The 27,485-nt window shown below is 38.9% G+C and overlaps 1 protein-coding gene across 4 annotated transcripts in view; it reads right to left on the reverse strand.

The window, feature by feature from the left end:
* The window catches only part of stk32a (serine/threonine kinase 32A), a 136,966-nt gene that overhangs the window by 101,096 nt on the left and 8,385 nt on the right, over positions 1-27,485 (reverse strand). For 2 of the 4 annotated variants that reach the window (XM_057820517.1, XM_057820514.1), the window contains exon 2: positions 4,697-5,059. In XM_057820517.1, coding sequence (XP_057676500.1) covers positions 4,697-4,748 — 52 coding nt within the window. In that variant the 5' untranslated portion in view covers positions 4,749-5,059. Of the gene's footprint in view, positions 1-4,696; positions 5,060-16,071; positions 16,155-16,237; positions 16,714-27,485 lie in introns of those variants that run through there. The other 2 variants (XM_057820516.1, XM_057820515.1) reach the window with 2 other exon arrangements.

A 27,485-nucleotide genomic window follows, 5' to 3' on the forward strand; every position in this document is an offset into this window, starting at 1 on the left:
TTGTGACTTTTTATATTGTGACTAAATATTGCCATCTAGTGTATTTGTTGAGCTTTCAGTAAATGATACTGTAGCCATGCCCAAATGCATTATGGGAAGTGGAACCATGACTGTGCGTAGTGCTACCAATTGAAATATCATCTCTGTGTTGGGAAATAACATAAGGTGTTAAGAAAAAGATCAATTGCTACCTAGCTTTCCCACATTGCTTCCCATGATATTTCTAATCGTAGGGAGAGGGATTGTAAGGCTTTAGCCAATTGAAAAAAGGCTTCAATGGCTGCAAAAATTCACTCTACTCATTATACGCTGCCCTTTATCTCTCAATATAGGTAAAACGGCGCCATTACAGATTGCGTGAGTGGGTCGTGCGACGCATGCATTAATTGCATGAAATATATTAACGTGATACATTTTTTAAAAAATTAATTACCGCCGTTATCGGGATAAATTTGATAACCCTACCTTAAGCCTAAACTAAAGACTCTGGATGAGTGTAACATATTATGTCTGTAACGTTAAATACAATTAGAAAACGATTTAATTAAAAAATATATATATATTAAAAAAAGGCATGGCCGATATTTTTTTTGCCGATTCCGATACTTTGAAAATGACGTGATCGGACCCGATCGATCGAATGCCGATCGATGTAGAGATGGGACATCTCTACATATTACCATTTTATACTGTAATGTCCGTAACTATGTGTAATATTCTGATATAATGTTTTCCGAGGCACCCTGAAGTGCACGCAATGTAACTGTTATTTTAGTCATTTTAGTCAGATATCAAATCAAATCAAATTTAACATCAACGACTCCTCTCCTCCTTTGCCCCAATTCGGGGCTATTACAATACATTTTTAAACAAAGTTTTTATATTATTATTATTTTCTATACACGAGAGGTGCCGGATCTGCCCAAATAAGTCCCGGAACACAGGGAGGCCGAAATCAAGAGGTGCCGGATTTTGTTCCGGGAAGATCCGGCACAAATTAACCCCTGAGTATGGTGTTTTAAGTGTTAAAATATCCCTGCCGCCTTGGCCGGTTGTCTAGAAGGACCCGCAAAAAATTATCATATTTTATTGGTTTCTAGCAGAAACAGAATTACCATTTTTTTCTTCCACACCACATTCTTTGCCATCATCCAATTATTCCATCACTGCCACTAATGAAAGTATCTCCTTTTCACTGGAAGCAACATTTATCAAAGGAATTTATTAATCATGGTGAACCTCACTGCTGCTTACTCATCCGGCCTGTTATTTGGTAAAATGTCACTCATACCCAAGTCTTCTCTGTGCACTCTTGTGGTTAATACACCTCCTCAGACTCAACGCAGCAAGGAAGAAACGGTGAAGGCAGACACATCGTCTTAAATTAGTTGAAAAGCCCCTGATGCTGGAAAAGAAGTAATCCCCGTCGCTCACGTCACGACCAGGCAGGGTTGTCCTTTCAAGTGAACACAAGGGAGCTTCTGGACTTAGATAATTGATAAGTAAAGGTGGGTATCGTTACATTTACTATGTTACATTTACTTGAGTAACTTTTTGAGAAAAATGTGGTTTTAAGAGTAGTTTTACTAAGCCATACTTTTTACTTTTACTTGAGTAGATTTCTGAAGACGTAACACTACTCTTACTCCGCTACTTTGGGGTACACTACTTCCAAATTAGACAGGAAAATAAATATTTGGTCACCCACAAACAACCAAGATATCTGGCTGTCAAAGAGGTCTAACTTCTTCTAACGAGGCTCCACTCGTTACCTGTATTAATGGCACCTGTTTTAACTCATTATCGATATAAAAGACACCTGTCCACAACCTCAGTCAGTCACACTCCGAACTCCACTATGGCCAAGACCAAAGAGCTGTCGAAGGAAACCAGAAACAAAATTGTAGACCTGCACCAGGCTGGGAAGACTGAATCGGCAATAGGTAAGACGCTTGGTGTAAAGAAATCAACTGTGGGAGCAATTATTAGAAAATGGAGGACATACAAGACCACTGATAATCTCCCTTGATCTGGGGCTCCATGCAAGATCTCACCGCGTGGCGTCAAAATGATAACAAGAACGGTGAGCAAAAATCTGATTGGGACCACAGTAACAAAAGCTACTATCAGTAACACAATGCGCCGCCAGGGACTCAAATCCTGCACTGCCAGACGTGTCCAAGTGCTAAAGAAAGTACAGGTCCAGGCCTGTCTGCGGTTCGCTAGAGAGCATTTGGATGATCCAGAAGAGGACTGGGAGAATGTGCTATGGTCAGATGAAACCAAAATAGAACATTTTGGTAGAAACACAGGTTCTCGTGTTTGGAGGAGAACGAATACTGAATTGCATCCGAAGAACACCATACCCACTGTGAAGCGTGGGGGTGGAAACATCATCCTTGGGGCTGTATTTCTGCAAAGGGACCAGGACGACTGATCTGTGTAAAAGGAAAGAATAAATGGGGCCATGTATTGAGAGATTTTGAGTGAAAATCACCTTCCATCAGCAAGGGCATTGAAAACGAGACATGGCTGGGTCTTTCTGCATGACAATGATCCCAAACAAACAGCCAGGGCAACAAAGGAGTGGCTTCGTAAGAAGCATTTTAAGGTCCTGGAGTGGCCTAGCCAGTCTCCAGGTCTCAACCCTATAGAAAATCTGCGGGGTGAATGGAAAGTCCGTGTTGCCCAACGACAGCCCCAAAACATCACTGCTCTAGAGGAGATCTGTATGGAGGAATGGGCCAAAATACCAGCAACAGTGTGTGAAAAGCTTGTGAAGAGTGACAGAAAACGTTTGGCCTCCGTTATTGCCAACAAAGGGTACATAACAAAGTATTGAGATGAACTTTTGGTATTGACCAAATACTTATTTTCCACCATGATTTGCAAATAAATTATTTAAATATCAAACAATGTGATTTTCTGGTTTTTCTAACATCATAAGCAGTTACTCACAATGTTACTCATTACTTCAGTATGCTTTTCACCTAATATTTTTTTTTACTTGTACTGGAGTACATTTTTTGGATTACTTTTACTTGAGTAATATTTTGCAGTAACGCTACTCTCCGCTAATTTGAGCTACACTAGTTGTTACATTTCCCTTTATTCTACAGATTACAGTTTACTTTTTTTTTTTACAGCGATGCTAACAATAGCTCTACCAGGTTCACCAATGAGACGTTGCAACAATAATCAATAATTTCTCCGTTATACCAATTAGACTCTGAACGGTTCATCTGCCGTTCAATCACGTGGTGTCTTTAAAGCACCGCAATTTATTATTTTTTTTTAAGTATTTGACCTAGAGCGCTGCCATCAACATAACTCGAAAGCACGCATTTTAAACTTTTAAAAAATTTTTGTCATCCATTGACCACAGAAAACCGGAGATAGGATCCTTTTAATTTCATAATAGGAACTATAGTATTGCTGAGAACCAAAAAAAACCCACCATTATTTAAAAAAAACAAAATAACATAAACAGATACTCATAATGTTACTCATTAATTCAGTATGCTTTTCACCAAATAGCTTGTACTGGAGTACATTTTTTGGATGATTACTTTAACTTTTATTTGAGTAATATTATTTTGAAGTAACGCTACTCTTACTCCACAACTTTGAGCTACACTAGTCGTTACATTTTCCTTTATTCTACCTATTACAGTTTACTTTTTTTTTGCCAGCAATAGCTCTACCAGTTTCACCAATGAGACGTTGCAACAACAATCACATGACTCCATTATTCCAATCAGACTCAAGCTTGCCATTCTATGATCATGTCGGCCTGTTCAATCATGTGGCGTGTTTAAAGCACCGTAAAAAATATAGTATTTGACAAAGAGTGCTGCCATCAACATGAGCCGAAAGCGCGGATCTTAAACTTTCTCCCAATTTTTATTTGTCTTCGATTGACCACGGAAAACCGGAGATAGGATCCTTTTAATTTTATATGGGGAAACTACAAGTATTCACCATTCCACTGTTCAAATTAGGAACTATTTTCTCCACTAGAGGGCACTCATGCTCTTTGGACAAAAAATTTGTAATTTCTGTAGATTTTTTTTCTCGCCGGAATTCAATGATTTTTTTAGTTTTTTTGCATTTCTTTGGCTCAATGTGGTAATGTTATGGGTAATTGTACAGCATAATAATAAGTGTTCATATTTATAACTGTGCTGAGAACAAAAAAAAATACCATAAAAAAAAAAATAAAAATCAAACATCGTACACAGTTACTCACAATGTTACTCATTGAGTATTCTTTTCACCAAATATTTCTTTTTTACTTGTACTGGAGTACATTTATTTTATTTTTACTGAAGTAATATTATTTTGAAGTAGCGCTACTCTTGAGACAAATTTTTGACTACTCAACCCATTTCTGGGTTTCATTCCCATTTTTTTTTACTAGAAAGGAGCTGCCGTGTCATATTAAATCATCACATTATGAAGTTGAAAACAACTTCTTTGTTCTTGGAGGCATTTCACCTTTAACCACCTTCATTTTGGGGGGTTGCAGATTACCCAAAAGAAGCCTTTTAATGTATAAGATGAAACAGCTTCTACATCAAAGTCCAACTTTTGAGCATCATAGCACAGCATAACTTACTTTTTTATACTGTATATGATTTGCACTACAGAAGTAAAAGATGAATAGGTTTTCGGGAACTTCAAAGTTGACACTCACCCTCGTCGGTGTCACCCTTGACGGGAGACTTGCTGGACTGTCCAAGCCCCATGGTGACTCCTCAGCGAGCCTCCGGTTCAGCTCCCGTCTCTCAACTCAGCATCCACAGGCGGTCATAGCCTGGTCAGCGCTACACCCGCTTCCTCACACTAGACGAGCTTTCTCAACCGTGATACACACGTACACAATTCCGCATCTTGAAACTATCCTAGAGGCGTTCCGAATCATGCAAACGCATTCACACCCCTTTGGCGAATTGCTGTTCTTTCTTGTTTGGATGAGTGCAGGCAGAAGGATATCCCTGGCAGCCCAGAAGGAGACTGGCTGATGTACTGGTGACCCTCTAGTGACTGAGTGTCTAACCTGCAAGGGAGAAAAGAAAACATGATACCGTCAGTAGAGGCGGAGGATGATGAGGAGGTGGTGCTGAAGTGGCAGAGAGGGAGGCTAACAGTGATCAAGACTAAGTACGTCATGCATGAATCTAAGTGCGTCAAGACTGATAAATTGTTTAATTGCGCGCTTCAAATTTATCAGGTCTTAATCAGATCATTTTCTTCAATCTAGTCAAATAATTTTCTCCATCTTGTTTTGAGTGTTAAAGACTAGTTAACAGATTAATGCATCACATTCATAGACTTCATAATGATATTGACGGGTCAGATTCGACCTTCACTGCGCCACGCCCACAATTGCTTCAGCTATTCGCAGTCGGTCGCAGCAGTGACACATGCAGCAGGCCAATGACGGATTTATGTTGAAAAAGTACGAAAGCTGTACCGCATACAGGAAGGATTGTCAGAGGAGGGATTTGTTCGAGTATTCAACGTAATTATTAGAGATGTCCCGATCGATCGGCATCCCGATCGATCAGGTCATTTTCAATGTATCGGAATCGGCAAAAAAATATCGGCCATGCCTTTTTTAATAGATATATATTTTGATTAAATCGTTTTCTAATTGTATTTAACGTTACAGACATAATATGTTACACTCATCCAGAGTCTTTAATTTAGGCTTAAGGTAGGGTTATCAAAAATATCCCGATAACGGCGGCAATTATTTTATTAAAAATGTGTCACGTTTAAATATTTAACTCTATTATTATATACGCTGCACGACCCTCTCACTCACTAGCCACGTTTACATGCTGACTTTTATTCATACCGATTCAAATCATTCCGAATGGAAATTTCAGATCAGCTGTTTACATGTCACTTCATTTATTCCGATCCATGGTTTACATGTGACTGCCTTTATTCCGAAAGGACGTTTGACAACTGCCGTCTGACATGCGCAGATTAATCAAAACAAAGCGTCACATTGCAAAACATGGAGATCGATCGTCGGAGTGCTGCTGTTTTAACTTTAACCCACTTGTTGTGTTTGTGGGGTCGTATCCGCTTCTGCTGTTTTGCTCTTTTGCCTTGTAGTAGCCGGTTTTCCACCGGTTTCTAATCTGGTCAACGCTCCGGTCTATTCCGGCTTCGTGTAACCTCTCGTGAACTTTTTTAAATAGTTCACTGTTGCTCGTTTTACGCCCGTCTAAGCGAGCAATTATATTCAATTCTTTTAAAGTTTGAATTAAATATAATCTTTCCGCCGGACTCCAATTAGGTGCGCTGTGCTTGGAAGCCATGTTGCAAGTGACGTTACTTACGTCACCAAGTGACGTCACCACGTCAGTACGGAGCATGTGCAGAAAGAACGCAACCAGACGCCATTCCGCTTCCCTGTTTACATGATATAATTTTACTTCTAATCGGTTTGGGAATAGGAATATTCCATCCCTGTGAATCGGAATGAAATTCCATTCGGTTTGGGCTTGTTCATTCCGAATGAGGTGTTTATATGGAACACATTTATTCGGTTTGAACAAATATTCCGATTGTAATTGTAATATTTGGCTCCATGTAAACGTGGCAACTGTCACGCTCAATCTGTAATGACCCCGTTTTACCTACATAGAGAGTTAAAAGGCAGCGCAAAATGAGTAGAGTGAATTTTGGCAGCATTTGGAGCCTTTCTTCAATTGGCTAAAACCTTGCAATCCCTCTCCCTATGATTAGAAATATCATGGAAAGCAATGTGGGGAAGCAAGGTGATAATTGATCTTTGTCTTAACACTTTAAGTTAATTCCCAAAGCAGAGAACATGTATCCATTGGTAGCACGACGCACAGTCATGTTTTTACTTCCCATCATGGTTCCACTTCCCATCATGCATTGGGGCATGGCTGCGGCAGGGGTCGCGTTAACCGAATATTTTTCGTCGTTGACCGGTTTTTTAAAACGGTGACGGAAAAAACTGAAGTCCATCCGTCATTTTGACAGGTTGCAATTCACACCCCAGACCACAGGGTGGCGAGTGAGCATATTAAATAGCTATTGTCTCTCTTGATGCATGATGTCGTTGGCCTTACTCGGAAAAATGTCAAGGCAACTGAGCGTCCGAACTAAGGCTACGTTCATACTACAGGTCTTAATGCACGAATCCGATTTTTTCGTGTTTTTCCGACTCGAGTGAGGCATTAACTTGACGGTCTGAACGTGACAAGTCGCATAGAACGGGACCATTTCAAATCCGATCTGGGTCACTTTCGTATGTGGTCTAAATCCGTTCTGGGCCACATTTTTCCAGACTGTCGCGGCGGTCTGTACTGTCTAGTCCTGCAAATCGGATTTAATGCAGCAATTACGTCATCAGAAAGCGAGAGACGGTACGGTAGCGATTAGAGCTGGGAATCTTTGGGCACCTAACGATTTGATTATGATTACGATTCAGAGGCTCCGATTCGATCATAAAACGATTATTGATGCTTCCCCCTCCTTTTAAAATTTTTTTTTAATGTTTTGTACATTAGAACCAAAATTGTTCAAAAAATACTCTCAGGCTAAACCAAACTACTATTTCAGTATCAAGTTAACATATAGCAGTAAACAAATATGCAAAAATAACAGAAAATAAAAAACTCCAGTCCCCATTCTGTATCAGCAGCTTTAAACTACATTCAATTCATTTAATGTTGTGAATCAACCGTTAAAGTTGTTAAAATTGCTCCCGTTATTCCATAATTTCCCTTTTGTGTTCTTTCGACATGTGAAAGTTTTAAAACTATTTTAAAGATAGATTCAAGTCAATATTTTACCGATGTAGGAGTATTTTAGAGAAAAAAAGTTAATTAGGTTTGCTTGGAAGGTTCGCTACAACAGCCTTGCAGGGAAGTGTAATGCTTTAAGATGGCGGCCGTATACTAACGCCCGCATCTAGCTTTTTGTAGATGTGCTGCTAACGTTATCGAATCCATCATGCATCTAGTCCTATATAAATGATATCTACCATAAACTGTGTCGATGTACTTTGTAGCAGCTTTTCGGCAGCAGTCAGGTATGTTGTTGTGTTTTTTTATCTCGTGGCATGAGTTGAGCTAGAGCCGTGAGTTGAGCATTGGCATTACTGGAGAAGCATGATGTTTAGCTACTCTCGCTCCGTTCCTCATTGACCGCGCGGCACGCTGAGTGTGTTGCACTTCCGCTTTACTTATATTATTTCACTAATCGGAATTTGGATGTTTGTGAATCGTTCTCGAATCTTCCACGGCCGAATCGCGAATAATCTAAGAATCGGAAATTTTGCACACCTCTAGTAGCGACGCAGCAGTGCGTTATTAGCGCCTAACTTGCCTTGAACACGGCTTTTTAGGAAGGGTCGGACCTGACAACAGTCATAAAAAAATAAAAATAGGTTTGAGGATAAGCCTGAGAATGATCGGTTTTCTCTCTGCTCCATATAAGCAATATTTCAACATTGCTTACACGGCCGAGAGTCAGGGCAAACTGCCCGTATGTGTGTGTGACATGCACGAACAGTGCGTGCATGCTATCGATCCATATACTTTGAATATAAGCCTAAACGGGGATTATATATGCCTGTTATTTGTGTCCTCTTTTTAACAGCAACAAGCCTACGGCTACGTTCATACTACAGGTCTTAATGCACGAATCCGATTTTTTGTCATATCTGCGCACTAATTCGCAGTCCGACATGCGCTGAGCAAGACATGTGCAGAAGCATCACAACAAATGACCATACAATCACACATGCTGGCTGTCATCTGTCATTCCAGGGATATCATATTTTGCTTATTAAAAAGAGGACACAAATAACAGGCATAAATAATCCCTGTACAGGTTTATAATCAAAGTATATGGATCGATAGCATGCACGCACTGTTCGTGCATGTCACGCACACATCCGGGCAGTTTACCCCGACTCTCGGCCGTGTAAGCAATGTTGAAATATTGCTTATATGGAGCAGAGAGAAAACCGATCATTCTCAGGCTTATCCTCAAACCCTTTTTTTTTTTTTTTTTTTTAATGACTTGTCAAGTCCGACCCTTCCTAAAAAACCGTGTTTAAGGCAAGCTAGTCGCTAATAACGCACAGCTGCTTGATGTGTGATGGCGCGGTGTGGATTCTCTGTTAAGCTTGTTCGGACAGAATATTAATTAAAGATGAATGAAAACTAAATACTATTGAATATGTCATTATTAACATTTTAAAAATTTAAGTGACGGGTAAAAATAGATTATGACCGGATTTTTATGACCCTGTCAGTCAAAATGACAGAACGAAAAAGTCTAGCGCAGCCTCTGGGCTGCAGTATCATTTACTGAAAGCTCAAGAAATACACTAGATGGCAATATTTAGTCACAATATACAGTCACAAGTCTTTCTATCCATGGATCCCTCTCACAGAAAGAATGTTAATAATGTAAATGCCATCTTGTGGATTTATTGTCATAATAAACAACTACAGTACTTTTGTACTGTATGTTGAATGGATATATTCGTCCGAGTTTTATTCATTTTTTCCTCAATGAATTGACAAAATGTATATGATCGGGAAAAATTAACGGGAATGATTGGAATTGAATCGGGAGCAAAAAAAGCAATCGGATCGGGAAATATCGGGATCGGCAGATACTCAAACTAAAAGGATCGGGAGCAAAAAAACATGATCGGAACAACCCTAGTAATTATTATATTTTTCGTTTGTTCACAAGAATTTTCAATGTAAAAAGCTCTTTGTTCTAAGGCTGCCGCCACATTGACTAACAAACTAGCATCGGACTTCGACATATTTACGTGAAATAAATGCTAACTGCACGTTTTTTTTTTTTTTTTGCTTTTAACCAAGAATCGAGACTGTTTTACATGCATATCTATAAAGAATTCAGGGATTTAAGCATTTATTCACAAGCATTTTCACCGGAAAAGCTGTTTACATATGGCGGCTGCCACAGTGACTGACAGACTAGCATTGTACATTGTGTCACCAAAATCAAGAAAAAAATGCTTTCAAATAATGTTGTGAACAATATCTATTCTTGAATTAAGAGCATTTTTGAGAAAAAAGAAGCTTTTTTCAAGATTAAATATGGCGGAAAACACTCAGGTGACTTGAAGTTCCGCTCTGAGACCCCCAATTTGGTCAAATTTCAAAACTGTCCGATATGCATGTGTGATACATCATTGGAAAGCTTAAAATCTCCATTTTCTGGGGGAAGACAAATTTTGAACAGGAGGGCATTTTTTTGAAAAAAAAAAAAAAAAAAGGTTTTTTAAACAGCAAAACCCTATCTGGAGGCGGGAGCACGCGAGAGCAGAATTACAGACGCCATGACTTTAACGAGATATTATCGCATACTTGTTTCGATCCAAAAACTCCTTGTAGCATGTATCACTGAGTGTCAAGACACAGCTTTGAATGGCCACGGCTGGATTTTTTGAGGATTTTACGAGTAAAACATGGTAATATAACAAGGGTCGCGATACAGAAATCGCAGACATCAAGGAGTGGTTGAGATTTTCTTTTTCATATATTTACCCTTTTAAACTTTTTTTCCCCAATTTTTCTTTGTTTGGATGTATTATTTATCCTCGAACATATCTAAGAAAACGCGACAGTAACAAAAAAAAAAAAAAATACAATTAAGCAATAGTTATGAGGTAGATATCCGTGACTTTTTTACAGACGCCATTTTTTTCATTGTGACATAATTTTTTTTTAAAGTTTAAAATATGTGAAAATATGTGAGTGAATAATTTTTTTTAAAGATTTTCTTTTTTTTTTTTTTTTTTTTAAACGAAATATAAGACATCAATGAATGATTCTAAGCCAAAAACGACAGACATTTTGAATAATAAATATAATTAACTACCTTCATTTTATGGCTGGGTTGAAAGAAAAGCAGTTGCGCGACGTCTGTAAACAGGGGTTTTCAGGGTAAAACAGGAAAAATTAAAAATAGTTGAGTGGCTTAATGCGCCGTAAATCTGCTATGGCAGCATATAGAAATATTGTTCTATCAAACACAACAGTTCTTTTGGCTTAAAATACAGCAGTTTCTTTTAAAGAGGAGTGCAAGAGCAGAAATTGCTTTTTCAGTCTTGTCTGTGTTTTCCGCCATATACTTGTAATCACAGGAAGAGAGAATATTACCGTTTACCGCTTAGATAGCCTGCTTAACTGGTTAGAAAAAAATGCAACTGTTTAAGGTGCAGTCTAGTTATGTGAAACAATTAAATCTTAAGTTTATTCTTCAACATAACCCTTGCTTAACCTTTTCTGCACTTAAAGGGTTTTCTGGGTTTTTTTCCACCTTCTGTCTCTCATGGTTGAGGTTTACCCATGTTGACAATTACAGGCCTCTAATATTTTCAAGTGGGAGAACTTGCACAATTAGTGGTTGACTAAATACATATTTGCCCCACTGTATTTATATGTTTTTGGGAGCAAATGAGTTAAACGTAGTAATATCAAATTATGGTGGTCTAAATAAATTAGCAGCAAGCTTTAAAGTTACACAGATCCATTAAGTTTTCTGCTAAAATGCCAAACATATGCATTTCATGACTTGAAATAACAGTGAACTAACAAATAACAACAGAATATGAAAAATACACAAAAGCAAGCTTAGACGCAACTGAGCAATTTGTCATTTAGTGATCTCTCAAGATACTGAGCTTGTGAAGTTTCTTTGCCGTTTTTGAGTACACCCGTTTTCTCCCCACGGTTCTATCGCTCTCTTTGTTCCGAGCGGCACTGAATAACAAAATCAAACAATTACTTTTTCATCAAACTTCACAGGTGCAACACATTTTCCAGTTCTGCTGCTTGAAAAGAGGACTCAAATACTTTGACAACTTCTTCAAAATAATCCCCTTCTATTACGTACTCATTGTAGTCATCCACCAGCCTCTTGTTCAGTTTTATAATCAGGGCACCAAACCACAGGAGTACAGCTTATCTTTGTAGTGTTAGCAGTTTTTCCTGTAGAGCTTATAATTGGAGAGTTTACGTATTGAACTGCAGAAGCACAATGCCATACACTGCAAATTTATAACGTTTCAATCAGATTATTTCTCTTAAATCTAGTCAAATAATTTTCTCCATTTTGTTTTGAGCGTTATAAACTATAGTTATAAGATTAATATGTCAGATTATTCCACTTTAAGTAAATATTACTATTTGTTCTTATTAAGCCCATACATCTATAAATCATTTTCTCCTAAATCAAGAAAAAAAATGCTTTTAAATAATGTTTTAAACAATATATATTCTTGAATTAAGAACAAGAACTTTAAAGGAACACTAGGTAACTTTCCAGTTTTGGCTGATTTTACCGACGCCGCTGAACAAAAGTGGTAGTGTTTTGCCTTAAGGATGACTGCATTTCCTATTAGGACCAGCGCGCACCTGCACAGTGTTGTAAAATCAGGATCTCCCAGCCGCCTGCAGATGGATTAAACATTTCTGTTTTCCGCGGCTGTGTGAAGAATTAGTAGTAATACGGTAATGAGTCCAGTTGTGGCTAAACAATAGCATACAGTGGGGCAAATAAGTATTTAGTCCACCACTAATTGCGCAAGTTCTCCAACTTGAAAATATTAGAGGCCTGTAATTGTCAACATGGGTAAACCTCAACCATGAGAGACAGAATGTGGAAAGAAAACCCAGAAAATCACATTGTTTGATTTTTAAAGAATTTATTTGCAAATCATGGTGGGAAATAAGTATTTGGTCAATACCAAACGTTCATCTCAATACTTTGTTATGTACCCTTTGTTTGCAATAACAGAGGCCAAACATTTTCTATAGACCCTACCCACGTGACGTCGCAACTCCTTCCTCCTGACTGGTGCCGCCCAATTGTCCGCCAACACATCATGTTTCCCTGTTACGGCTACGTACATTCCTCCTATTTACGACGTGTTTTTCTGCTCGTTAACATTAATAATCAAAATGGTGAAGGCGTGTGTGGCGGTCGGTTGCAATAACAGAGAAGATAGACGGAGAAGACGGAGAGACTTGAAGTTCTACCGGATTCCGAGAGACCCGGAGAGAAGAGAGCGAGATGGGCTGCTGCAATTCAACGAGAAAACTGGGCTCCAAACGATTACCACAGATTATGTAGTAGTCATTTTATATCTGGTAAGATGCATTTAATATATATTTAGAGGGTTTTGGGCTGACAACCACAATTAAGATCATTGCTAGGCTAATCGCCGACAACATACACGTATGTATGTAGTGAGAGTGCTATCGCAAAACCATATAAACATTAAAAGCCCTAACTCCATTGACAAACGACATGAAATACATTAGACTTGACAGTGGATGTTAGCAATAACAAAAGATTTTGAATTGAAAATTTCGTAACTCACCTTTCCAAGCACAAGATAGATTCCTGCCGAATTTTCGTGGACGAGGACCTGTTTCACCCAACCAGCAACGAAGTATTTATAAGCCTCCAAGCTCTTAAAGTTTTTCAAACTTTCGTGAGAATAGGCTGATTTTGTGTGGACAAGATAGTTGTACAGTTCAGGGTAGCTAGCAGATGTCAGGCAAATGCGGCGGAGACAGCGGGTCGAAAAACATCGATTTAGGCATCAAATATGGATCTGGCGAATGGATAAACTGAAGCTTTTCCACATAACGCCTTTTATGCAACGCATCAAGTGAGTTTACGGCATCCGAAAGCACCGGGTCTTCCATGAAATGCATTATAAATTGCTCGATCAATTGAGACCATTGATAATACAGACACAAAATGACGAACAAGTGGGCGGAACCATACAGCGAGCACGTGATTTTGTGACGTCGGTGGGTAGGGTCTATAGCTCGTCACAAGGTTTTCACACACTGTTGCTGGTATTTTAGCCCATTCCTCCATGCAAATCTCCTCTAGAGCAGTGATGTTTTGGAGCGGTCGTTGTTCAACACAGACTTTCAACTCCCTCCACAGATTTTCCATGGGGTTGAAATCTGATGACTGGCTAGGCCACTCCAGGACCTTGGAATGCTTCTTACGAAGCCACTCCTTTATTGCTGGCTGTGTGTTTGGGATCATTGTCATGCTGAAAGACCCAGCCACGTCTCATCTTCAATGCCCTTGCTGATGGAAGGAGATTTTTACTCAAAATCTCTCGATACATGGCACCATTCATTCTTTCCTTTACACAGCTTCATAGTGGGTATGGTGTTCTTCGGATGCAATTCAGTCTTCTTTCTCCTCCAAACACGAGAACCTGTGTTTCTACCAAAAAGTTCTATTTTGGTTTCATCTGAACATAACACATTCTCCCAGTCCTCTTCTGGATCATCCAAATGCTCTCTAGCGAACCGTAGACGGGCCTGGACGTATACTGGCTTCAGCCAGGGGACACGTCTGGCAGTGCAGGATTTGAGTCTCCTGCCGGTGCATTGTGTTACTGATAGTAACCTTTGTTACTGTGGTCGCAGCTCTCTGTAGGTCATTCACTAGGTCCCCCCGTGTGGTTGTGGGATTTTATCCGATTACTCGATTAATCAATAGAATTTTCAGTCGATTACTAAAATATTCGATAGCTGCAGCCCTAGAAAAATTACAATTTTGAAAGAAAATCAGTTTTTGTATGTGCTACAGAAATAACTGTGCTGAAACAGTTTTCTTTGCATTTCAGTAGTTTAAGAGGTTTGACCCCCCACCCCAAATGAAATAAATAAATAAAATTTCTGGCTCTGTGGCGACCTTCACATCTGGAGTTCCGGCAAGAAATTCTCGCCACTTTCACCCCTGCTTATTTCTAGTAGATTAACACTAAAAAGAAGGAAATTTAACAACGTTTAAGGAGGTGTGTTTTTGCAGTGTATATTTTTTAAGGCACAATGACTTGTCGGATGTAATCAATATACAGTGGTACCTCTACATACGATCGCTTCGACACACGAACTTTTCGACATCCGACGTAAAATTTGACTCGCCATTTGTTTCTACATCCGACGACATGCTCGAAATACGACGACAATGGCAGCACCGCAGACGAATGCACGGCGGATTTTCTTGTGTGACAAATCAACACAGGTTTCAGAAAAGGTTGGTACAGGTGGTGAAACAAGGAAAAAGTTGACGCTTACCTTCTAAATAAAGATGCAAATGACAGAAAAATATGAGCGTAGGGTGGGCATCCGTGAAATGGCTCAACAATACATCTCCACGGTCCTCCTCCGACCATCGTTCGCCAGTCTTTATAAGTTAAGCTGAAAATTCTTATTGTGGTAACATCTCCAGAGAAATCGCCAGCTTCGCCACGTTTTCAGCATTTCTTTCACAACTTATTCAACACAAAACGCCTGCTGTCTGCCGCAATTGACGATGTTCTCAAGAAAGCATTGAAAGCGAAAGTAAACTTTCACCCGCTCCCCTCCCTCTTTGTCACGTCAGCGCCGCGGTGCCTTCAGGTACAGAAAAAAACGTCCGCCTTATTAGACCCCGTTTCGTTACACTATTAAAGGAATTATTATTATTATTATATTATTAATCCGATTTTTATTTATTATTTATTTGTTTTGCTATATGTAATTGCCATTTGTAATAGTACCAGCAGTATTTTTTAAGGATTTAGTGCAGGTTTTTGGGCTGTGGAACGAATTAATGGAATTATAATGTATTCCTATGGGAAAATCCTGCTCGACATACGACCATTTCGATTTACAAACAAGCTCCTGGAACGGATTAACTTCGTATGTAGAGGTACCACTGTATTTTTTCCAACTTTAGAATATACCTGCACCGCTCCAAAAACTATGGTTGTCCATTAAAAAGCATGGAGTACATTTTATATTAATGGAGAAAAACTAACTCTTAAAGTGTTAAACCTATTATCTGGCTTCAGTTCACAGTTCAGCAGCAGAACCATCATTTTTTATCACGGCATGCATGATTCATATTCAAGAGATGGAGTTATGATGTGGGTAAAAAAAATAAAAGAAGCCATGAATGCATGCACGCACATGCGTGTGCTGATGATGGCCATGCAATGTCACTCACAGGCTGATTAGATGAGACCAAATTCTCCCAAAACTAGTGTGAGGAGCCGCATTGCCGAGCTCCCCGCAGAGGACACTCTTGCGCTGAAAATGACGATGAGTATGAAGAAGGGTGAAGCATGCACCGAATAGGAAGTCGCCCTGCACGTGTAGTGCGGAACACCTACCTTTCTTCTCGTGGAATTTAGAGGAGCATCTCCTGCTCGGCTTGCAAGAGAGCAACAGTGCTGCTCTGAAAGGCTCACTTGTCCAGTGCTCGCCAGGCACAAGACGTGTCATGTGCAAAAAAAAAAAAAATACCAAGGACTTATAGAAAGAAGAAGGTCTGCGCGATCTTAAAGTAGGAAAATGTTGCGTTTTCTGGAGGATGTCTGTTTTGTTCGTTGACCTCCAGCATGCCGCCTGTGCGGTGTGCTTATCTCCACCGTGGCCACGCGCGCGCACGCACGCACTGAGGAGCTGTGACGCTGGCTGACAGCAGATGTTACTCATGCTCACAAGAATGGATTCGACTGTATAATGGCTTGCTGACAAATAGACGGCTTTTTGCGCCACTGTCACTTTTAACAGCTAGTGAAAATCATAAGCGGATTTTCAGTGGGGGGCTGGTGGCCGAAAAGTGTCATTGCATGTAATTGACTTTCCGATACAAAATATGATTTTAAAATTAAGAATTTTCCGGTAAAATGTTGTCTATAGACGTTGTAAAGCATCCCCCTCCTTTTTTTTTTTTTTTTTTTTTTTTTTTTTTTTTTTAATGTTTTGTACATTAGTTCCAAAATTGTTCAAAAATCCTCTCAGGCTAAACCAAACTACTATTTCAGTATCAAGTTAACATATAACAGTAAACAAATATACAAAAATAACACTAAATAAAATAGTCCAGTCCCCATTCTGTATCAGCAGCTTTAAACTACATTCAATTAATTTAATGTTGTGAATCAACCGTTACAGTTGTTAAAATTGCTCCCGTTGTTCCATAATTTCCCATCCGTCTACTTTTGACATGTCAAAGTTTTAAAAATGTTTCATCATTTAAAGATAGATTCAAGACAAGATTTTGCCAATTTAGGAGTATTTTAAATAAAAAGCTAATTAGTTTCGCTACAAAAGAGCCTTCGAGAAAAGTCTACTGCTTTAAGATGGCGGCTGTTTACTAATGCCGGCAAGTCTGTCATTTCGCATCTATGTTCAATAATACATGTTCTAACACCGCCGTCGTCTGTCATTTTGCATCTAGTTCTACATGTATATGATATCTACTGTAGCCGTATGTTTGTAGCAGCTAGCAACTGGGCGTTGTTTGCAGCGGCTGTCGGCCGTATTCAGGTATGGTTGTTTTTTATCTAGCGGCATGAGTTGAACATGATATTTATTCTCGGTCCGTTCCTCATTGCGTCCCAAAGACCGCGCCTACTGTGTTTTACTTCCGCTCTACCTGATATAATTCAATAATCGGAATTTGGATGTTTGTGAATCGCGAATAATCTAAGAATCGGAAATTTCGCACGCCTCTAGTCATTTGTATGCTTAGCCAAAACCACAGAGGACCGAAAAGGCAAGATGGATAGGCTATAAGTAAGTTTTTTTAAACCTAAGCTTTCAAAAGCGACAACCATAAGCAGATTTTAAGGGGGGCCCGACCCCCCCCCCCCGGTGGCCGAAAAGTGTAATTGCATGAAATTGGCTTTCCTATATATATATATATATATATATATAAGTTTTAAAGCAATAAAACTCCAACAAAAATGAATGAAATGAACAAAAAATATATTTTTATAATGGGTCTAAATTATTTTTCAAAGAGATCATGTGACTAGCACCTTAGACTGTCATTTGCTTTGCATATAATTTACCCCCCCAAAAAATTAGGGGAGGCCAATTTTATTGTTCAAATGATTTTTTTCTTTGATTGAATTTTTTTTTTTTTTTTTTGGTTGAAGCAACTTTTTGGGGGATTGAATGATTTAGACACAAATGTCCTATCCATAAATGGCCCAAACACAAAAGGATTGCTTCAATCAAAGAAAACTTTTTCAATGACAAATTAAGTGTTAAATGCACATTTTTCAATCTCAAATAATCTCAAAAGTCAAACTCCGCCTATGGTGAAAATGTCTCTATGAACTTGTTCAGGGTTTTTTTTTTTTTTTTTTTGGCCAAAAATAAATACTAGGGCTGTCAAACGATTAAATTTTTTTAATTGAGTTAATTACAGCTTAAAAAGTAATTAATCATAATTAATCGCAATTCAAACCATAAAATATGCCATATTTTTCTGTAAATTATTGTTGGAATGGAAAGATAAAACAGAAGATGGATATATACAGTACATTCAACATACGGTACATAAGTACTGCATTTGTTTATTATAACAATAAATCAACAAGATGGCATTAACATTATTAACATTTTGTTAAAGCGATCCATGGATAGAAAGACTTGTAGTTCTTAAAAGATAAATGTCAGTACAAGTTATAGAAATTTTATATTAAAGCCCTCTTAATGTTTTCGTTTTAATAAAATTTGTAAAATTTTCAATCAAAAAAATAAACTAATGGCCCGCCATTGTTGATGTCAATAATTACACAATGCTCATGGGTGCTGAAGCCCATAAAATCAGTCGCACCGAAGCGCCAGCAGAGGGTGACAAAACTCCAAAAAACACAAGTAACAAGTGGACATTGCACTGTGCTGTCATTTTAATCTGTTTGAGCGGGGCATGTGCGTTAATTGCGTCAAATATTTTAATGTGATTAATTTAAAAAATTAATTACCGCCCGTTAACGCGATAATTTTGACAGCCATAATTACATTATATTATATCATATTATCTGAAAAACAATAAAATTTTACATTTAGGCATTCCTGAAATTGTCACACCTTTTCTGTTACAAACTGACCCCGGTTCCTCATCAGAGAAGGGAAAAGTTACAGTGCTGCTCAAAAGTTTGTGAACCCCCTCAACATTTTGGAATTTTCTATTATTTCAACCTGATTTCCTAATCAATCAATTCAGTAGTTTTTTTTTGTTTTTTTAACAGTTGTGTTGTCGAGACTAAATTAAAAAGAGTTTTCATCAACTGATGTAGGTGCAAAATTGAACTGTTTGGTCACAACCAAAACCGCCATGTCTGGCGAAAAGTCAACACTGCATACCACCAAAAGAACCTTCTCCCAACAGTGAAGCATGGAGGTGGGAATGTCAAGATCTGGGCTTGCTTTTCATCCTCAGGACCTGGACAACTCCACATAGTCCAGGGAATCATGAATTCTGAGGAATATTGTCAAATCCTAGAACATAACCTGACGCCATCTGTTTTGAAGTTAAAGCTTGGCAGAAGGTGGGTCATGCAACATGATAATGATCCAAAGCATTCCAGCAATACAACCAAGGAATGGCTGAAAAAGAAGAAGATTCGTGTTCTGGACTGGCCCAGTCAAAGTCCTGACCTAAATCCCATTGAAATGCTGTGGCGGGACCTGAAGCGAGCAGTTCATGCCAGACGCCCATCAAACCTCTCTCAACTGACTGCGTTCTGCAAGGAAGAATGGGCAAAAATCCCCCAAAGTAGATGTGAGAGGCTGATTAGTCACTACAGAAACCGTTTGGTTGAGGTAATCTCTGCAAAAGGAGGCGCAATATCCTATTAACTGAAGGGGTTCACATACTTTTGCACACATGATATCTGAGTTTTTCTTAAATCAACCACTTTTGTTAAATAAAGAATGACAATATAACTATTTCTTTTGTTTCAGTCCATTATTTGGAATGTCAGTATTGTGGATTTGGGTATAACTTAACATTTAATAAGGTTATTTTAGGTTTTTTTACAAAAAATCTGACCATCGCTGTGGGGTTCACAAACTTTCGAGCAGCACTGTATGTGGCCCTCAAAGGAAAACGTTTGTGGACCCCTATTCTACAGTGTCTTTAACTATGTAAGGTAGGGATTGAAATACACCACAAGGTGTCAATGGCGAGTTATAAATTACTTAGAAATCAAGCCAATGTGTGTGTTTTGTCCCTCGACTGACGCCGTAGTTCCCTGTTTACTGGTCCATCCACGTCATTTGAGTGCTGGCTTCACAGCGTACGAGACCTCTGATAGTTTGTATATTGTGACTAAATATTGCCATCCAGTGAACGAAATGTTTGAAGAGTTTGAGTAAGTTTTATGTGTATTTTGCATAGCTATTTTGATTGTCAATGCCAGTTCTCTTTGCATTGAGCGCTTTTCTTTTTGTGAACATTAATGTTTTTGAGAGATAGGAATATAATTTTTGTTGTGCTTTCACTAAATGGTACTTATGTTTGTTGTTAATGAGTTGCTGAAGCTTATGCCAATAAACGGCGCAGTCCAATGAACGCCTGTGTCCACTCCCCTTTCTCAGCCTCTTAGCTCTCAATGTGCAAAAACGGCGTCATTGTAATCTGTTTGAGGCAATGCAAGAGCGGGTCATTCCGCGCATGCGTTAAATGCGTCGAATATTTTAACGTGATTCATTTTAAAAAATTAATTACCGCCCGTTAACGCGATAAATTTGACAGCACTACATTTTATACAAAACTCAAAAAATGTGCCGGAGAAAAGCATTGGCATCCTTTGAAAAATAATGTGATGCTTCTCTAATTTGTGTAATTAACAGCACCTATTACTTAACTGTGGCATATAACAGGTGGTGACAATAAGTAAATCACACTTGAAGGCAGTTGAATTGGATAAGAGTTGACTCAACCTCTGTCCTGTGTCCTTGTGTGTACCACTTTGAGTATAGAGAAAAGAAAGAAGACCAAAGAACTGTCTGAGGACTTCAGAAGCAAAATTGTGAGGAAGCATGGGCAATCTCAAGGCAACAAGTCCATCTCCAAAGACCTCAATGTTCCTGTGTCTACCGTGCACAGTGTCATCAATAAGTGTAAAGCGCATTGCACTGTGGGTAACCTCTCTAGATGTGAATGGAAAAGAAAAATTGACGAGAGATTTCAATGAAAGATTGTGTGGATAGTGGATAAAGAACAACAAACAAACAAGTTCAAGCTGTCCTGCAGTCCGAGGGTACAACAGAGTGAACCCGTACGATCTGTCGGCGTCTTAATGAAAACTCTATGGTAGGATATGCCAGGAAGACCCCACTTCTGACTCAGAGACATAAAAAAGCCAGGCCGGACTTTGCCAAAACTTACCTGAGAAAGCCAAAAACATTTTGGAAGAATGTTCTTTGGTCTGATGAGACAGAAGTAGACCTTTTTGGGAAAAGGCTTCAACAGAGTTTACAGGGAAAAAACGAGGCCTTCAAAGAAAAGAACACGGCCCCCACAGTCAAACATGGCGGAGGTTCCCTGATGTTTTGGGGTCAAACATGGGGGAGGTTCCCTGATATTTTGGGGCTGCTTTGCTATCTCTGGCACTGGACTGCTTGACTGTGTGCATGGCATTATCAATTCATAAGACTACCAACTAATTTTGCAGCATAATCTTGGGCCCAGAGTGAGAAAGCTTCGTCTCCCTAAGAGGTCATGGGTATGACCCAAAACACACTTCAAAAAGCACTAGAAAATTGTTTGAGAGAAATCACTGGAGACTTGTTAAGTGGCCAGCAACGAGTCCAGAACTGAATCCCATAGAAGACCTATGGGGAGATCTGAAAATCGCAGTTTGGAGGAGGCACCCTTCAAATCTCAGAGACCTGGAGCAGTTCGCCAAAGAAGAATGGTCTAAAATTCCAGCAGAGCATCGTAAGAATCTCATTGATGGATACTGGAAGCGGTTGTTCACAGTTATTTTGTCTAAAGGTTGTGCTACCAAGTCTTAGGCTAAGGGTGCGAATACTTTTGTCCGGCCCATTTTTGGAGTTTTGTGTAAAATCATAAAATGACAATGATTTTCTTTTTGATTCACTTTTGTGTTTTTTCATTGCAAGCAAAATAAATGAAGAAAGTACTACCAAAGAATTTGTAATTGCAATCATTTTTTGGGGAGAAATTGAGCATTACCTGACAGAATTGCAGGGGTGCCAATCAGTGGCGCCACCAGGGGGTGGCCAGGGGTGGCCACGGCTACCCCTATAAATTGGTTGGCCACCCCACTGGCCACCCCGCTTGCCAGTATATTGTTAGATTGTTGTAGCATCAGTTATGCATTTCATCCCAAATGAACGCATTTATTTTGTTTTGTTAAATGTAGGGCTGTCAATTTATCGCGTTAACGGGCGGTAATTAATTCTTTTTTTAAAAATTAATCACTTGAAAATATTTATCGTAATTAACGCATTCGCAGTACGAATCATTCGCGCATTGCCGCAAACAGCCTACAATGGCGCCGTTTTACTTATATACAGAGATAAGAGGCAGTGCCAAGTGAGTGGAGTACATACAAGCATTCATTGGGGCCGTGCTTTTAATTGGCAAAAGCTTTGTCATCTCTCCCACAGCAACTATAAATATTGTGGGAAGCGACGTGGGGAAGAATGACAGAAGTTGATCTTTTTCTTAATACCCTGTAGTGTACTCAACGCAGAGAAGATATAACATTTGCAGCCACCACACACAGTCATGGTTGCACCACTTCCCATCATGCATTTGGGCAGAACAGTTAAGTCGCTACAGTATCATTTACTGAACGCTCAACAAATACACTAGATGGCAATATTTAGTCACAATATACAAACTCATATTTATCCTTTAAGAATTACAAGTCTTTCTTTCCGTGGATCCCTTTCACAGAAAGAATGTTAATAATGTTAATGCCATCTTGTGGATTTATTGTTGTAATAAACAAATACAGTACTTATGTACAGTATGTTGAATGTATATACTGTATCTTATATTTCCATTCCAACAATAATTTACAGAAAAATATGGCATATTTTAGAGATGGTTTGAATTGGGATTAATTATGATTAATTAATTTTTAAGCTGTGATTAACTCGATTAAAAATTTTAATCGTTTGACAGCCTTAGTTAAATGTACACCTTATGCCTAATATATACATAACACGATAAAATAGAATTGTTGTGGAACTCAAAATGTTGACAGGACAGTTATGGACTATGCACATTAAATCATTAGTAACATCAAATATTACACAATACACCAAAGTATATCAGTAGCCGTGTCCTTAAGTTTTTCTGATAGTTTTCCCCTGACCTTTTTACTGCAATAATATAATGAAAACCTGAAATTATGGCTTTTAGCTTTGGCCACCCCAAGATTTTAAGTGGCCCCATCTGGCCACCCCTATGAAAAATTTCCGGAGGCGCCACTGGTGCCAATGCTTTTGGCCAGCACTGTACAGTGCATGTTTTATATTCCACTGAGTCTTTCCAAAACACTCAGTGAGAGATGCCCATCTTCATTTCCACCCTCCTGCACATCACATTGAACGGGATCACCACTCTACTTATAACCAGCCCGGCCTTTCGAAATGGTACAAACTCTAACAGACGACTTGGACAAGGACACGCTGGAAAGAAACAACAGTCAAAAATGTCATCTGCCTCAGCAGACTGCTTGAAACCCTATTTGTATTCCAGTTGCTCAAGAAAAAGCGAAAGTCAAGAGTGCAAGAGTACAAACATCAGCAGCAAAGTGCTCACAGTTCAAACAAATAATAAAAGAATGATTGCACAGTATGTGAAAGTAGCCCCCCCTATGGTTAGGAAAATGATAGAACATAAACCGACATTTCTCCACATTTACCAATAAATCTCCCTTGAGTACTCCCTACTCTATTAAACACTGACTTCCAACAAAACTTCACTGTCACTTTAAATTCCACTTATAGTTATTTTAGTTGTATATACATTTTATATAGTTTTTCTATATTTTATACTCGTGACTGTATGCTCTTTGATACTGCTGAAATACCTGAATTTTCCCTATGGGGGAATCAAAAAGGGTTATCTTATTTAAGGAAAGTCACCTTGATTTTGAAGCACATACAGTGGGGCAAATAACTATTTAGTCAACTACCAGTTCTCCTACTTGAAAAGATTAGAGAGGCCTGTAATTGTCAACATGGATAAACCTCAACCATGAGAGACAGAATGTTGAAAAAAAAAAACAATTTAGAGTGGAAAATAAGTATTTGGTCACCTACAAACAAGCAAGATTTTTGGCTGTCAAAGAGGTCTAACGAGGTCTAACAAGGCTCCACTCATTACCTGTATTAATGGCACCTGTTTTAACTCATTAGTGGTATAAAAGACACCTGTCCACAACCTCGGTCAGTCACACTCCAAACTCAACTATGGCCAAGACCAAAGAGCTGTCAAAGGACACCAGAGACAAAATTGTAGACCTGGACCAGGCTGGGAAGACTGAATCTGCAATAGGTAAAATGCTTGGTGTAAAGAAATCAACTGTGGGGGCAATTATTAGAAAATGGAAGACATACAAGACCACTGATAATCTCCATCGAGCTGGGGCTCCATGCAAGCTCTCACCCCGTGGCGTTGAAATGATAACAAGAACGGTGAACAAAAATCCCAGAACCACACGGGGGGACCTAGTGAATGACCTACAGAGAGCTGGGACCACAGTAACAAAGGCTACTATCAGTAACACAATGCGCCGCCAGGGACTCAAATCCTGCACTGCCAGACGTGTCCCCCTGCTGAAGCGAGAACACGTCCAGGCCCGTCTGCGGTTCGCTAGAGAGCAGTTTGATGATCCAGAAGAGGACTGGAAGAATGTGTTATGGCCAGATGAAACCAAAATAGAACTTTTTGGTAGAACCACACTGTCTCAAAGCTGGTTAGTCCCCAAAAATACAGGCTTTATTCCAATTCGTTCAACTACTAGTCCTCTTTCTGATGGGATGAGAAACTGGTTTGCCCAGTGGAAGGTTGACTCTCACTTGGGATGAGAAAGTACAATAGACCTATGGGTTACGTGCACGGCATTTACATAAAAAACTACATTTGTGTCGAATTTTACGCCATGAAAATAGTATGTGAGGCAAGGATGTGATAGAAAAAGAATGTCGTCATGAGAAGATTCATGTTTGTTTTTTTAGCTTGCTAGCTTAGATATATCGATTTTGAATTAAAAAAAAAAAAAAAAAAAAAGATTTTTGTAATTCCAAAAGGTTCGGTTAATGCACGTGCGAAACTCATGGGGTTCGGTACCTTTAGCAAGGTTAAGAACTACTGCTCTAATTAAATGAACCCTCAAAGCAGCAAAATTTGATTCGAAGTGTTTTTCTAATCGAATTACTCAAGTTAATCGATTAATCGTTGCAGCTCTACTGGACGCATTACAATATTTTTTCCGTACTGTAAGGCACATCAGTGCAACAGTGTACTACATTTTTTTTTTTTTTTTTTAACATTGTAATGTTGTATTTAATTATTCTTTGTTATATTGTTTCAATTATTGCTTTGATGAAAAAAAAATGCTAAATATACTTCTAAACTAAATAACAAACACATAAACAAACATTCGGTCAACAAAAACATACCATATGTTGGTCTTAACAGGGTGCAGCTGGATTCAGCCATGCTATGAGCCATGTTCGACGAGTTATGGCATATACACTGTTGCCACTAGAGGGCAGTGTATCCACCCAAATGAATAAAACTAAATGCAAAACTTCAAAAAAAACAAACTATAATAAAGTACTGTAGTAGAAAAATGCTTGGCTTTATTAAATGTTTCTGTTTATCTACCTTAGCTGTGACTCTTGGAGTGACATGTCGAAATTTCAAACTCTTCATGCTCACTTCTGGCATTTATTTTATATGTCTCCAACGTCTCCACACACACACATTCATTCCAGCGCGGCTTCCTTCCAGAAACTGTTTAACAAGTTAAACGATGATTGACACATTGCTCCGCTTTGAAGTCCCCTTCTTTGGCAAGATCTAAGACAACGAGCATCGTTAACTTTAATAAGCAAGTGCTGCAGTGACTGTGAGGAACAAAGGGCTGGGAGAGGGAGGGTGTGAGGCTGTGCGCAGAGCAGAAAGCACAGCGTATGTGGATTAAAAAAAAAAAAAAAAAAACTATCGCACGCGCTTGTGATGTGACTATCGCGCACGCGCACATCGCGATGGCGTTGTTTAAATGATATATCGTTCAGGCTTAGTATACAGGTAACATTTTTCATTAAATTTCATTAATATTGTCCATTTACATATTTTAATGAGATTACTTTAGAAGTCAGGGCAATGAAAGGTTGGCCTCTGCGAAACAATACCAATTAAACTTGCTCTCAAGCAATCAGGAATCCAGACAGACAACTTTTTTTCATTTCGTCAAGACATTTTGGACAATTCTTATAAAGTATAATAGAGAAGACCCATAGTTCATAGTGGAAACAATTAAATTTCTTATAATAGAGAAGACCCATAGTTCATAGTGGAAACAATTAAATTTCTATCTCATCCATTTTGTTGTCTGTCTAAAGGCCTAATGCTTTTGGCCCTACAATGTCCCTGTGACTCTTGATGACTCATTTGTTGTGTGTCTCAGCTGCCTGGCATGCGTGAGAAATAATGAGAAGTGTTAACCCACAGTGACAAAAGCCAATGGCAACACACCTGCTGCTTGCTGTGCGACAGCCACAAAACAAGATGTGTTGACAACTTTTTTTATGAATCATGTTGTGTGAAATTTGTGTGAAATAATATTCGCACTGCAGCCGCACACCCATAGTTTGCTTGTTTGTTTTTTTTTTTTTTAAAGAAATGGGTTGATAGTGTGCACTATAGAGTTAGAAGTGCAGTCAAACAAGAAACAGGAAGCAGAGTGGCTGCTGTTTAATGCCTCATTAAACAGGGTTTATGATGAGGATTATGACAAATACTTGGAACTTTGCGGATATTTGGTCCTCATTTTATCCTGTCGGGGGAAAACGACTGCTGTGGGGCATGATTTATGTTTTTGTTCAGAGAAAATGAATTATTGTCTCATAAAGTGGGTGGGGTCCATTGCAAAGACAACAAAACATCTGAAGGAGAGAGCTGTTATTTTTGTTTTTGTCAGCAAAAATTAGGTAGTTCCTTTGTTTTATTTCCAATCATGTCTTTTTTTCAGGTCAAGCTTTGGAACACAGCACTACTTTAGTGCGTATGACACTAAAAAGCATTTTTATTTCATATTTCAGGTGGTGTTTTATGCTCCTGAATGAAATGGACCGCTTGGATGTGCGTGGAAGCGATCATTTTATAGATCCAGATTTTGAATCCCGCGCCATGAAATTGAGTAACTTCCGGCTCCAGTCTCGGGTTTAGGACAAATGCGAATGTGACATCACCTGGGTCAGTATCTTCACAATACAGCATTGCTTTATAGCATTCAGATGGACTGTGAATTATGCCGATTTTGCGGATTAATTCGTTTATTTTTCGCATCACACCAGCCAAATGTGCTGCAGAAAATTGTTGCTGCACCAAGGAGAGGCGTGTGA

The sequence above is a fragment of the Corythoichthys intestinalis genome, chromosome 18, assembly GCF_030265065.1.
Source record: "Corythoichthys intestinalis isolate RoL2023-P3 chromosome 18, ASM3026506v1, whole genome shotgun sequence".
NCBI lineage: Eukaryota > Metazoa > Chordata > Actinopteri > Syngnathiformes > Syngnathidae > Corythoichthys > Corythoichthys intestinalis.